This window comes from Papilio machaon, chromosome 3 (genome assembly GCF_912999745.1).
Source record: "Papilio machaon chromosome 3, ilPapMach1.1, whole genome shotgun sequence".
In the NCBI taxonomy this organism is placed as follows: domain Eukaryota; kingdom Metazoa; phylum Arthropoda; class Insecta; order Lepidoptera; family Papilionidae; genus Papilio; species Papilio machaon.
This window is the reverse complement of record NC_059988.1, coordinates 3,181,433-3,194,760: the sequence shown is the minus strand read 5'-3', so window position 1 is coordinate 3,194,760 and position 13,328 is coordinate 3,181,433. Positions and strand designations below refer to the sequence as shown.

Below are 13,328 nucleotides of genomic sequence, written 5' to 3'. Positions count from 1 at the left end.
AGTGTGATGCCATAGGCCTAATTTTTCCTCTTTCCCTTCCCATCCTTTTCTTTTAAGGAGAGGATAGTAATTTTCTCTTTCTATGCGTCACCTCCTCTGTCGTTTAGAGGTAGGCAACGCATCTGAAATTGACATCCAATGGGCAGTGGTCGCTTCATTATTTTAGCACGATGATCATCTCTCGGTTCACATTTGTAAAGCAGTTCATCAGTGAACTACATAGAATTATGATTTGCGTTTCGAGCTGCATACTGCGAGTCAGCAGGCATCTCGTCGATGCATTTAGTTATAGCTCATAGCAATGAGCCGTGAGCTGCCAATTTCGTTGTTAAGCCGCAACTCAAAGTTTCATTAACGTCTTATGAGATGTGAACTTTAGAACCGGTTGAGAGCTGACTTACACGTCTTGATCAATCAAATAGAACGATTATCATGTGCCCTGCATGCGAGTTTTGGCTTAGTTCGAGCCTGTCTCAATTTTTAACTTCTTTCTACTGAAAAGGCATGTCGTGTAAAGTTGAGTTGTTGGGCATTGTGTATTTTTCTAGCGGAACTAATCGAATAGCGCCACTCCGGAAGTTTCTTGGGACTGTCTATTGTTATTTCTACAAAAAAGTTATTATTTGACTAATCATAATTATCTCTACAAACAGTTTTACATTTAGATAAATACTAGATCTAAAAACAAATTACTATTCACATGAATGGCTGATTTGTTTTTTTTTTTGTATTTGTCTGGACAGCAACTCAATAATAATGAGGCGGCGGAAAGAGTGGGGTCCGCCCCAGATGTCACATCAACTTATGGAAACGTGGTTCATAGGTTATTCAAATAATGAGAAGTTGGGCACTAGAGAAATCGCTGGTGTGCCAAGGCATACTACACCACCACTGAAAGTAGAAAAATAAAAAAGGCAAAGGTTGGATTAAAATAATACTTAACAACGTCTATGACAGGTTTTAATCCGATATTATTTGAACTCTATATTATAAATACCTGACATAATTCTTGTAAAATTTGAGAAAACTGAAACACAAACTAATCACACAATGTAGAGAAATCACCATCTACACATCAATGCTTTTTTTACAATTTTATTGTTGAATTTAAACAATTCTGTGTTCCTGGGGCAAGCTGTTAACGGAACAATTACTCCTATACTTAGAAATCAACATCTAAATTGCAATGAAATACATGTAGCATGCAACAGCAAATTACTATATTTGTAAAATAAAAATAATGTAAAATATAGTGTGGCATTAAAACTAAATAAATCTAACGTTTTAAAAAAGATAAAAAGGCACTTGAAAACAAGGTGGGGGGGATGATATAACAAATAAATCTATTGTATGTCAATATGCAAATTCATTTATCGATAAATTTTCTCTCGTCACACGTTTGTTGCACTTAAAAATATAAAATACTTTAAGTTTTATTTTAGAAAACATGTGTATATATAAAACATATACATATAGTACAAATCAATAATGAACAGTCCCAATTTTGTTAAATCTACTGAAGCTAAAACAAAATTAGTACATAACTTTATCTTATACTTTTGACATAATGATTTTGTTGATTGTTACATAAATTCATAAGGTTATAATTTGTTGTTTCAACACCATTCATTAGGTGCATGGAGTTTAAACAATCTCAATGCCACGAGAGAATCCATTCACTTTTGAATAATAAAAAAAAAGTTGTATAAAATGTCCACACCTCATGTGATTACGATTTATATGTAATATATAAAAGTTATACAAGTCTCCACTGACATAAACTACTAGTATTTTTATAACATTTCCGACACTGACGAATGCGGGATAGTTCTAACACTACACTCAGCGACGTACACATCGATGTTGTCCGCACTCCGCACCAGTCTCTCATTAAAGGATCAACTCCTCTCACAACAGAATTTTTGCAGTTATAAAATTACTATATTTTATAATTGATTTAGTCCACAAATTTGAAATAAAGTCCACAATTCCCACTTTAGCCGTATGCTACGTAAACGACACACGACAATTTGTTGACAATTAATTAATGTCCTGTTTATCCACTAACCGTTTGTAATTAAACGTTCTTCCAGTACAAAATATTATTAGCACATTTTAATTTGTAGATAGTTTTTTTTCGTAAGGAAAGCACTGTTCAAAACAACAATATTCTATGATGTTTAATATATAATTGTTCAGATTACAGCTCAATCGGTCGCAAATTGATTCTTCCTTCTGTATGTATATCTACATACATACAAGTGAAATGTTTATGCGGTACCAATCGTTTAGAATACTATTTATCTATGGAGAGAAGCCAGTCCTTGTAATTTTCTCACACATCAAACACGATCAGTTGCGGGGGCGCCCGCGGCCACGTGATCCGTCTCTATCCTGAAAGCCATAATAAATTTATTACAACAATAAAATATGAATCTTAGGTAATAGCAAAGAACATTATCACAAACCTTATGGTGAGATCTATAGTTGGAATCGCGGTCACGATAGTCATGGTCACGCATGTCGCGGCCGTCGCGGTCGTCGCGGTGGTCGCGGGAGTCGCGCGGGTTGCGAGGATCGCGATGATCCCGCGGGTCACGTGCATCGCGATGATCCCGCGCGTCTCGATGGTCGCGGCCGTCCCGTCCATCGCGCCCGTCACGGCCGTCACGCCCCTCGCGACCCTCACGGTGATCACGATAGTCACGATAATTACGATACCCACGTCCACCCTCATGATCCTCGCGGTTATTGTCCTGGGGATGGTGAGGCACTTTACGCGAATCTTCCTCTTCTTGACGTCTTTCGTAATGAATGAAGTCGTCAAAAATTGAGGTAGAATGGCAGTAACTATGCATAATCCGTAGCACCTGGAGACCTTTCGCATGTGGCACTTCCTGTGTATCGCGGGAATTCGTCACTGGCTTGTTTTCATTATTCTCTAACTTGATATGACGCAATTGCACATTCGGAACGTCCTTTACATATATCCACCTGACTCGGAACTGACCCTTCCACTTGTCCTGCGACCACACATTAGAGTTGGAGTTATAATCGACTGCACTCGTCATGCGCGCCATACCGCAGAAATGTCCACTGCCGTTGACAGAGAAGAAGAGAAAGACCGCGCCGCCTTCTCTTTCGCGTTCCCGAAACGCGGCATCGAGACGTTTGTTCCCGTGCTCGGTGCTGCACCATATTTCATACTTAATGCTACGGTGTATATCATCCTCAGAGTAAGATTTGATAACAAAGAATCGTGCTAAGGGTGCACTTAAGTCAAACTCCTTGGGATTGTAATCATTTTTTACGCGGAGCTCATCGAGTACGGGATGAGGGGTAGGTGCAGGGTTTGTGACGACCTGCGGTGGTGGTATGGATGGCGTAGGTAGAGGCGGACGCGGCTGATGCGGCGGCGGAGCGCGGGGGGCGTGCGCCCAGGCCGGCGGGGGCGGCTGGTGCTGCGGCGGAGGACCCCTTTGCAGAGAAGCAGGTGCGGGCGCCGGAGGCTGGGCCGGAGCCGGTGTCGGCGGCATCGGCAGCGGCGCCGGTACTGGCGGTGGTTGGAGTGGCGGCGGCGGTGGAGCGGTGACGACCGGAGCACTCTTACCGGCATCCCACGTACTGATGTCCATGTTGTGTTTCCCGGGCACTATCGGCGGCGGGGGCATTCCCGGGCCTTTCTTTTTCAACCCTACCGTTTGGGATGTCGGTGCCGGTTTCGCCGGTTGGCTGGCGATGGAAGCCCATGTCATCTTTTTGGGTTGCGATCCACTCGATACGTCTTTGAGCTCGGAGATGCGCTCTTTATCGGTTTTATGTTCCCCGAGCGAAAGAGCCTGAACGCCGCTGTCGACAGCCTTAATGCCGTCTGGAACGTACAAACCGTCAGCCCTGTAGTAATCATCGTACTGTTTTGCACGACCTAATTGACCCCAAGTTGAGTAATCACCATTTCCATGAAAGTAATTAAAAGTTGAAGCTGGCTGCCCGAATGCAGCTGTTGAGAAGGGTGTTGTTGATGGTCCAAAAACACCTGAAAGTTAAAATTACCAAGATTTACTTTGAATTCAAACTTAAGGTATTAAAGCAATATAAAAATTGAACACAGCAATTTGAACTTAATCCTTTAATTTGCATTAATACTAGCTACCATCCATTCCATAAGAATCGTGAGGATTGTATCCCCCGAGGAATGTCATTGGGTCGGTTCCATTGGTGGACCATGTACCATCCCCAACTCCAAAAGCTTGGTAAGGAAGAGCTGTTGTACCATAATAACCTGCAATTTAAAAAAAAAGTTATTTTATGGAAATCAGAAATAACACATATATTTTGCTACAACTAAGTTTCTTATATTTTGGCAGCTGATAACTTTGTGCGCGACACTGCACAGAACACATTGTTAGGGTGAAGCGGGATGCAAGAAAAAGATACTGTGCAGCGCACCAATGACTTTGGGTCGCCAAGATATTTGAAAAGATTAGTAATATATTTGAACGTAAATAATGTAATTACAATAAGCTAAACCTATCCAAACTAATATAGAAAACATAAATAAAATGAAACCTAACTAAATTTTAAAACAAAACCTTAATTTATTGTAGGAGCTAATGTAAACTAAAAATTTTGCAAAAAAAAATTTAAAATAGATTATGTACCTACCTGCCGCGCTGTAGGGATCGGCTGCTGATGAGATGGGTGGAGCATACGAGGGTTGCTGCTGGTGACGCCATGACACCTCCGCTAGCTCGTCACCACCACTTTCTAACTGTTGCTCTTTAGGTACATTTGTCACTGTAAATTAAATCCAAACAAATTCTTATTAGTACAAAAATTGGTATTGTAGTTTTCAGATATCTTGGCAATCTCTTGGGTTAATAATTTTAGGTGTAGTGGGTCATAGCGGGATGCAGGGGGAGGGCTCTGCGCATCACACCTATGACTATGGACCATCAAGATATTCGAAAACAGTAATACATCTATTTAATACCTACCATGTCAAGTATAAATGTACATATTCAATTTTCCCATTTAGCTTAGGTTAGTAAGCAATATTATTGGAACTTATTTTTACTTTTACAGGATTGGTAAGAAATAGAAAAAGATTATGCTATCACTTTAAATGTGAACAAGTTACAGTTTATTTTCACATAAATTTTCTTATCCTGTTATTTATACTTAACACATAATATATTTCTATATTGTGATTGGTTTTCTCATATTTTTTTTTTTCAATAGCCAAGTAATGAAGTCAAATGTTTACTTTATTTACTCAGGTGTCCTAAAGCTCTCTATATTTGTCATTAAACAAAATGTATTATAAGCAAATAGTGAATGCTATCTGGATTTTGTGTGACTAAATATCTTATCTGTATTGATTAATTCAAAAGTAGATATAATTTTAACAAAAACCAAAACAAAGCAAATTATATTTAGTTTCCCAAACAATTCAACATGTATAATTTTTTACATCAATTTACTTGTTCAGAAATAAAACTTAAGATGTTTTTATATCATCTTTTCATGATGGGAAATACTTAAGAAAATGCCAATACTACATTTAAAATTTAAAGAATTAAATAAAATTTCAAATATACAACACAATAGACTAGGTAGTTTTTATCACTGTATCACAGATTATCGTATAACATATCCAGGGGGAATAGTAATGCATTATTATTGGTATCAAATCTATTGTAATTTCTCATGATTGCAATATGTTACATTGTACGTACTATAAAATCATTGGTTAAAGGTAAATATATGAATTTTAATCAAACGATGTAAAATATCGCACACATTTAATACCGGACACGACGCTGACCGGCGCGAGGTGTCCAGCCCACGGAGAAAACATTTGCAACGTCATAATGGTACATATTTACCTTGGTTCCCTTGTCCTTTCATCCGCTAAACGCCCAACGGATATGAAACAATAAAGAAAACAGCAAATTTTAACGGAAAAAGTCATCTAATGAAGCATAAACAATACAAAAATATGTGAAAAAACGAAATACCTGATCTGACACGCCTGCTGACATTGGCCGCGATTTCAAGAATATTGACAACTTATTAAAGTTATTCTCAAGACGATAACAATATAAAATCACATCAGTTACACTTCACTGTGTCCAAATTGTCCACGAAACACAATAATTAAAAAGTCAGCAATATATGAAATGGCTATGAAAGTCCTATTGAATACGAGATAATATGGACGTAGCAATGGCGACCGTCACATAATGTTACTAGTAAAAAATATTGACAGATGCAAAATTTTTTTTGAACATACGGTCAAACTCACTAAATATAAATTTTTGATCATCATTATTACAGTAATAGTGTAACAAATATAACGCCTGGTTTACCTGTGAGTACAATAGGACAGTTGCGCTCAAAATCATTACTAGCATACAACTGGTATAATGTAAACACTAACCGCCACTAGGCGCCAGTGAGGCCATACAGTCCATACCAGGCCAGCGCTAGTGTACTGGCATTTTTTTAAATAGTTTAAGTTGACAAACGAGCAAGCGGTCACCTGATTCACCAAGTAGCGAAGCGACCACTGCCCATAGACATACGCAATAGCAGATGTGTTGCTTTTTAATCGACTTAATAGAATCCCCTTCCTATGAGTTCCGCGCACCGTCAAATCCACTGCCCCTTCCCATCCTTTCCTTGTAAGAAAAAGGTGGAAAGGAAAAAAGGACTAAAATTAGGCTTTCGGCACCACACTTATCAGACGAAACGCGGAATTGCTTCCACTTCACGCCTGTTTTTTGTGTGATTGTGGTACTGCACCGGCGTGTTGGCCAATTCACGCATTGCTATCTACTACTGCCACAATATTTCAACTAGGCATAAATCCTTAATTTTACCTGTAACATACATAAAGCTATTTTAGCAGTGGCATTTGGGAGAGGAATTGACAAGTCCGCGTTAACCTTAAAGGGATATAAATTTAATTAAAAACTTAATACTATGACACATTTTGGATTGTAAAAGGAAAATGTAAACAAACACGATTTACTTGTACTGCATCCAAAATTAAAATAAAACTAACTTTAGTTTAAAGGCCATTTATTTTTTTGTGAAAAATGAAGATATTGTTTTTGTTCCACTTGCAGCCTTTTGTCTAGCTTTTTCTTTAGCTGTTGGCTTCTTTTTGGTCTCAGAGGATCCATTTAACAGAACACCAGCTTTCACATCATTAAAATCTTCACATGTGGATTCATTTTTAGCTTTTTTATTTGAGTTATTTAGATCTACTTCAGACTTTCTCTTCTTTCCAACAGTCTCAATAATTTCTGGTTTAAAGTTGAATCGTTTTTCTAGTTTTTCAACTAAGTCCTCTTGAAGGTACTCAGATATAATACCATGAGCATATTTTAGATAAAACTCTGAAAAGACACATATATTTATACACATATAATAAATTTAGTAAGTAAACAAAAAGCAGATATGTTTGATATAAACTGTTACTCTAAAATACGATGACAATTTGAAAAGAGAATTAATGTGGCCGCTTGCCCGTTTGCCATCTTGTAATAACCAAACACAACGAGACAAACAATGAAGGGGAACAAACAATGGGAAGGGACCAAAGGCTTTACTTTCTAATAAGGCTTTTGGACCCTTTTTAATGGTACTTCACTAAATGACACCAATTTTATGTTGTGGAACATTTGTCACAACTAGACTAGTCTTACAATATCTGTCTCCAAAGGTAATCTTATTGCTCTTGTAATCATGACTTGAAAATATATGAAAAGTACAAAAGGATTCAGATAAATAAAAAAATGATAGACTACTGTATCATTTGTACAAACCTTCGTCTATGCTATCATTGTTTAGGTTACTGGACACAAAAGTAGATGAAACTGCTCCAGATACTACATGGACATTTTTTTCATTTAAAACTTTTGCAACTTTATGAATCCTTTCTTCTAACCAGTTTAATGTTTTTTCCTCATTATATTTGTAGGCTTTCATTTCTGCTGGACCCTAATAATATAGAAAGTTTCAATATGCAAGTATGCAAAAATGCAATAACTATTTAATGGTCTACTTGAATTGAAAATATAATGTTATGTTTTATAAACTTAAAATTATGTTAATCATTTTATTCACCTTTAAATCTCCGATATTGTCCATGTTCTTAACAAAGTCAATAATTTTATCAAACCCCTTTTCTGATAATAAATCATTTAATGGTACAGCTCTGTTGAGACATTGTTCCTTTAATCTAGGGAGAACTAAAACAAAGCATTTAATCATAAAAACATATTGTTTGAAATTAAGTTCTAGATATATTGAATAATATGGTAAAAATACATGTTTTTGCTTCAATTGTGACTGATCCCTGCAGATACATATATCGTGTAGTGATTGTTAAATTCTTTTCCTAGAGATAATAAAAAATATGTATTTTGGCATAAATGAATTATACAAACCTAAAAATAATGGATTTATCGGAGTAATCATTAAAATACTCCCGTCAGATTTAACAAAGTCGCCAATAAACCATGATCTATATGGTTCACTGAATGTCATCACTTCAAAGATTTTGTTGTGAACATTATCTAAGCAATACTTCGATAAATTTCCATTAGCTGGATGAGGAAGTGTAATAATGCTGAAACTGCTATTTTCAAATAACGATTCTGTAAAGGTTTTACATCATTATAATTTTAAGTCTGTAAGCTACATAAAGGTTGTTAAGACACTTTTTCACCTGAAATAAGTAAAATCCACGAGTTTTCTATTCTTTTTTGAGATACACTTAAATTACTTGATGTAGAGTTTGATTTCTTTTGTGATCTAGTAGTCATATTCATTTACTTCTTGTTACTTTATAATATATAAATAGAAATAGAAATTTCCCGCCCAGCTTTCAGCAGAACTTTTCGCCAATCCATAACCAAATTAAAGTCAAATGTCAAACGGACCAGATAACAGATAAGTCAACGATCTTATACAACAGCCATCATACAGCCATGCTTTTTTTCTAAAACGAGGAGAACTAACGTTTACTTTACTATCCTTATTTTTTAAATCAAATCTTAAAAATTATTTTAAATTGGCGATTTCGTATTAGATCTCCAAACAACAAGAAAATAATATTATTTATAGGATACCATCAATGTCATGAAGCTTCCAGCTTTTTCTGTCAAATTACTCAAATGTCAATGTCAAACACATTTGCGAAATACAAAACTTTCGTTGCCGCCATTTCGTACAATTTTATTGTATTTAAAATTTAAAAGCTGTACACATCTTAATATTGCGCTATTAATTTGATACATCAAAACATGCAAGCTTTTTTAAAGACGGGGAAATTGTCTGCAACCGATAGGCCGTCAACGTCAGGTTCAAAACCTACGAAGAAGAAACCACCGGCACCATGGGTTGAAAAATAGTTCGTATTTTTAAATGTTACTCAAGTTTTCCTTCTCTTTGTGTTAAAAGCAATTAAACTTGTTTTTTTTTTATAGTCGACCTAAAACAATTGACGATATAGTTGATCAAGGTGAAGTTGTACAAGTTTTAAGGGAATGTTTATCGGGTGGTGATTTACCTCACTTATTATTCTATGGACCTCCCGGAACTGGTAAAACTAGTGCTATTCTAGCAGCTGCAAGGCAGCTCTTTGGTGATATAACCCGCGACCGTGTGTTGGAGCTAAATGCCTCGGATGAACGTGGCATACAAGTAATGAGGGATAAAGTCAAATCGTTTGCTCAACTAACTGTCAGTAATACCAAAGCAGAGTAAGTGAATTTTTAATCAAAACCAGAAAATTTAAGTAACCCTTTGCTTAAACATGTGAAGTTAATATTTTTATTTTAGGTATTAAACAAAATTTACACAAAGGACTACAACATTTTATAAACTTGTTGCTTTTTAAATTATTTAATTTACTTTTAAATTAATAAATCAGAGTTAACACAGATTTTGTAACTGAATTCTCTTATGTAAATCTTTTGAAATCAAAAACAATTCTAAAATCAGTACATATTCAAAGATGATTCCAAAAAAATTTATAAATTTTAGTGGCAGACCGTGTCCTCCATATAAGTTGGTTATCCTGGATGAGGCAGATTCAATGACGACAGCAGCTCAAGCAGCACTACGTAGGACCATGGAGAGGGAAACACGCACAACTCGGTTCTGTCTTATCTGCAACTATGTGTCCAGAATCATACCACCCATCACTAGCAGATGTTCAAAGTTCAGGTTCAAGCCGCTAGCAAAAGAAAATGTTATTAAAAGGTTAGTTTGTAAAAGAATTTCAGAGTTAAAAGTCTTTCTGATGCATCCAGTTTTAAAATGGTGTAGTACAAGAAACCTACACTTAGGGACTCCCTAATTTAGATTTCTCATAATTTAAATTTTAAGTAGCATATGAATAACTTTTGACTGTCACAGTTTACTTTATCAAATTACTTTATTTAGCAAAAGTTTCTCTTAATTCTTGTAAAATTTTTAATAATGTAATGAAATGTAATTTAGGTTACAGGAAGTTTGCAGTGCAGAGGGTGTGGATGTTGGTGATGGTGAAGTGCTTCAGCAGGCTGTACACACTTGTGATGGTGATTTGCGGCGAGCACTCACCGCCCTGCAATGTTGCCAGCGTTTACTTGGCAAAGTTACCGCTGATGGATTAATTGAGGTAGTTTTTAATAAACTAAATTGAAATAAGTATTTAATACATTACCTTTCAAGTAATTACAATAAATATAAAAAAATAACTCATAATTTATCATTTCAGGTGACTGGTTTAGTTCCCGATAATTTGGTCAATGAATATTTAAGCATCAAGAATTATAATGAGCTAGAGATATTTGTTAAGAAGTAAGTATTTTTATCAGATGAATAGCTTTTTCCCGAGACTCCGTCCATATTAAAGTCCAGAATTAAAGTTATATTAATAGCCTATGTGTTTTTCCAAAATATTTTCTACATCTGTGCCAAATTTCAGCTAGATCTGTTGAGCTGTTATGGAAATACCTTCTAAGAAACATAAAACCTTTCACATTTGTAATATTTTTATTATTATTTGAAAATGACTTTAACAATATTCTTTAATAACAAAAAACCAAATCCAATAATGGCTTAGAAAGAAAGTGGTTTCAACAGAAACAAGATGGCGTTAGTGATGTCGACATGACAGTTTGTTTTTGCAATGTTTTAATTTTTATGTCACTTTGTTCTGAAAAATGGGATGGCAACTTGTGTTACAGGTTCCTAATGGACGCATATTCTGCATCACAGCTGCTGGAACAGTTGAGCGCGGCGGTCGTCTGTGCGGGCCATCTGACCAACAAGCAGAAGTGTGTGATCAGCGAAAAGCTGGCAGTCTGTTCACACCGCTTGCTGGATGGTGGCGCAGAGTTCATGCAGCTCACAGACCTCGGTTGTACCATCATCATGGCTAATAACAATCCCTGATTTTATTATAAGAGATTATGTCCTTGTAAGTTTGATTTGATAAATAAAATGAATAAAGAGCATCCAGTTGTTTGATTGAAACAAAAATTACAACTTGAAAATTATAGTAAACATTTTAGCTATGAAAAGTTACTGGCTGGCTGGCTGGCTCGTTATATCTAAACATTTCTCAGTAAAAGATGTCGCAGTAAAATCGCCTACTTGATCTATTTTAAAATTTCTTACTTAGTTTTACATAATACTCGTATAAAACAGCAGTTAGCATTTTTCATTGTGATTATTTAAATTTTGTTATACGGTGGGTAGTTAGCGTGCGGCAGCAGGTGCACTGAGCGCGCCTGGTACTGCCTGCCCAGGCAATGCCTTTGCCTATACTATAGTTTACGCGCGTTCATTTCACTTCCGCTGTCGGTTGAACGGACGCGAGAGCGAGTAGGAAAGAAAGAAAATAACGTTCTTTGCGCGGAGTTGCGCCCCACCGCTTCACGGTTTGCGCGCGCTCGCTCCCCATTGGCCGGAGCCTCCCCACCGCGACTGCTAACGCAGCGTCTAGATTTCCAGATTTCAAATCTCGACCGTTTATTTCGTGCCGTGCTTGCGCGCTGTGCTCACGTCGTCGGAAGCGCAGCAGCATGTAATTCATAATTTTTAATCACGGCAACGTGCTTGTTAACGTTCGGTTATGTGCGTCACGATGTCGCTCATAGTGCGTGCAGTGCTGGATTCGACGGAGGCGACGTTCGGCGATAAGGTCAATTCTTTCGATGAGTGGAGGTTTAGTGCATGTTCTATTACCATCATGACTAGATCCACACTCATCCATGGAAGTTGCGATGATCTTCGCGTGTCGGCGTTACGGTGCGAAGGCGAGTCGATTACGGGGCGGTCTCGGATGCCGGTGCGCGGTAATGATACCTTAGCGCGGCAGGTACGCGGTAACCTCGGCGTCTACCTGCCCGCGACATGCCGCTCGCCGCCCGACGCTGCTCGCCGCTCGCCGCCCGAAATATGTCATTTAGATACACTCCACGCCGCTTACCCATTGCTTATTCGCTGTGAGTTTTTTGTCTTGGTTAATGATTCCTTGGAATGGACTTACAAAGTTTTTGTCGTTTTTTTGCTCTAAACGTTCAGTTATTGTAAGTTGTTAATAAAGAAGTTTTATTTTAATGTTAAAATATTTTAATAGGGAACGAAATAAATGGGAAGGGTGACTTATAAGAGGCGCAAGCGCATCTGCTGCTTCCAAGAAAGGCCATTGTGGCGGTCCCACTCCCACCGATCGAGCGGAGTGGTCAGTGCGGTGACGTCACGGGTTGGGGCCGTCAACCTGACGCCTGCAACCTACCCCTCTTTGATATAACCAATATAAATCAGCCAATCATAATTTTAAAACGCTCTTTCCAGTTTATATTCCGGTTACTTCCAGTCATATAAATTAGTCTTTCTATTTGTATAATGTCGTCTTTGATGACTGAATGCAGATAATTATGAAATATATTTTTAAACAAGAATTAATAAAAACTGTTTTCCAAAATAAATTAACTATGCTCTCATCATTTAGATAATATGTGTCGACATATTTATGCTATTTTTCTTAATTATGCAATGAATAACCTTGATTGAAAAACTTTTAAAGTATCTATTCCAGCCTAAATAATTTTAGAAAGTAATATCTACATAAACTCTGCCCCTTCTTTGTCCCATTTGGCCTTGTTGAATTTTATTTAAATAAAAAATTACTGGGATACCTATACTGTACCTTCAACTGTTCTGGACGCTAATACTACAATTTTCAACAACGTTTATCGTTTTAAAGTTTAAGGTGGAACATCGCGAACGAAGAAGTCTACGTGATAATGCAGCCAATT

General features: G+C 37.0%; 4 protein-coding genes across 7 annotated transcripts; 2 read left to right on the top strand and 2 right to left on the bottom strand.

The window, feature by feature from the left end:
- Positions 1-1,549: 1,549 nt before the first annotated feature.
- Positions 1,550-6,236, bottom strand: LOC106712451 (YTH domain-containing family protein 1). Of its 4 annotated transcripts, none has more exons than XM_014505024.2 (6): positions 6,021-6,236; positions 5,889-5,913; positions 4,666-4,797; positions 4,151-4,282; positions 2,469-4,036; positions 1,550-2,394 (listed from the first exon to the last, which is right to left on the bottom strand). In XM_014505024.2, the coding sequence occupies exons 1-6, from the start codon at positions 6,042-6,044 to the stop codon at positions 2,353-2,355; spliced, it is 1,923 nt and encodes a 640-aa protein (XP_014360510.2). In that variant the 5' UTR covers positions 6,045-6,236; the 3' UTR covers positions 1,550-2,352. The 4 variants fall into 4 exon arrangements, with proteins under 4 accessions (XP_014360510.2, XP_045541726.1, XP_014360511.2 ...); XM_045685770.1 differs by having other exon boundaries at positions 4,154-4,282; XM_014505025.2 differs by having other exon boundaries at positions 4,274-4,282.
- An 843-nt stretch (positions 6,237-7,079) lies between these two features.
- On the bottom strand, positions 7,080-8,837 carry LOC106712377 (ribonuclease H2 subunit B). The gene is made up of 5 exons (XM_045686585.1): positions 8,798-8,837; positions 8,460-8,669; positions 8,137-8,261; positions 7,836-8,010; positions 7,080-7,406 (listed from the first exon to the last, which is right to left on the bottom strand). Exons 1-5 carry the CDS (start codon positions 8,835-8,837, stop codon positions 7,087-7,089), a joined length of 870 nt encoding a protein of 289 aa, XP_045542541.1. The 3' UTR covers positions 7,080-7,086.
- Positions 8,838-9,201: 364 nt separating this feature from the next.
- On the top strand, positions 9,202-11,513 carry LOC106712349 (replication factor C subunit 4). The gene is made up of 6 exons (XM_014504865.2): positions 9,202-9,424; positions 9,501-9,776; positions 10,060-10,278; positions 10,519-10,678; positions 10,778-10,860; positions 11,250-11,513. Exons 1-6 carry the CDS (start codon positions 9,318-9,320, stop codon positions 11,455-11,457), a joined length of 1,053 nt encoding a protein of 350 aa, XP_014360351.2. The 5' UTR covers positions 9,202-9,317; the 3' UTR covers positions 11,458-11,513.
- A 567-nt stretch (positions 11,514-12,080) lies between these two features.
- Positions 12,081-12,828, top strand: LOC123723560. The gene is made up of 2 exons (XM_045686642.1): positions 12,081-12,512; positions 12,647-12,828. The coding sequence occupies exons 1-2, from the start codon at positions 12,140-12,142 to the stop codon at positions 12,676-12,678; spliced, it is 405 nt and encodes a 134-aa protein (XP_045542598.1). The 5' UTR covers positions 12,081-12,139; the 3' UTR covers positions 12,679-12,828.
- The last annotated feature ends 500 nt before the right edge of the window (positions 12,829-13,328 follow it).

Coding starts and splice junctions, on each gene's coding strand:
- LOC106712377 (XM_045686585.1), bottom strand. CDS start 8,837: ATGACTACTAGATCACAAAAGAAATCAAACTCTACATCAA. Junction 8,262..8,459: donor GATAAATCCATTATTTTTAG/GTTTGTATAATT, acceptor GCTTTGTTTTAG/TTCTCCCTAGATTAAAGGAA. Junction 7,407..7,835: donor CAATGATAGCATAGACGAAG/GTTTGTACAAAT, acceptor GTGTCTTTTCAG/AGTTTTATCTAAAATATGCT.
- LOC123723560 (XM_045686642.1), top strand. CDS start 12,140: ATGTGCGTCACGATGTCGCTCATAGTGCGTGCAGTGCTGGATTCGACG. Junction 12,513..12,646: donor TTACCCATTGCTTATTCGCT/GTGAGTTTTTTG, acceptor ATATTTTAATAG/GGAACGAAATAAATGGGAAG.
- LOC106712349 (XM_014504865.2), top strand. CDS start 9,318: ATGCAAGCTTTTTTAAAGACGGGGAAATTGTCTGCAACCGATAGGCCG. Junction 9,425..9,500: donor GCACCATGGGTTGAAAAATA/GTTCGTATTTTT, acceptor TTTTTTTTATAG/TCGACCTAAAACAATTGACG. Junction 10,861..11,249: donor CTAGAGATATTTGTTAAGAA/GTAAGTATTTTT, acceptor CTTGTGTTACAG/GTTCCTAATGGACGCATATT.
- LOC106712451 (XM_014505024.2), bottom strand. CDS start 6,044: ATGTCAGCAGGCGTGTCAGATCAG. Junction 5,914..6,020: donor CAGCAGGCGTGTCAGATCAG/GTATTTCGTTTT, acceptor TTGGGCGTTTAG/CGGATGAAAGGACAAGGGAA. Junction 2,395..2,468: donor ACTATAGATCTCACCATAAG/GTTTGTGATAAT, acceptor TATGGCTTTCAG/GATAGAGACGGATCACGTGG.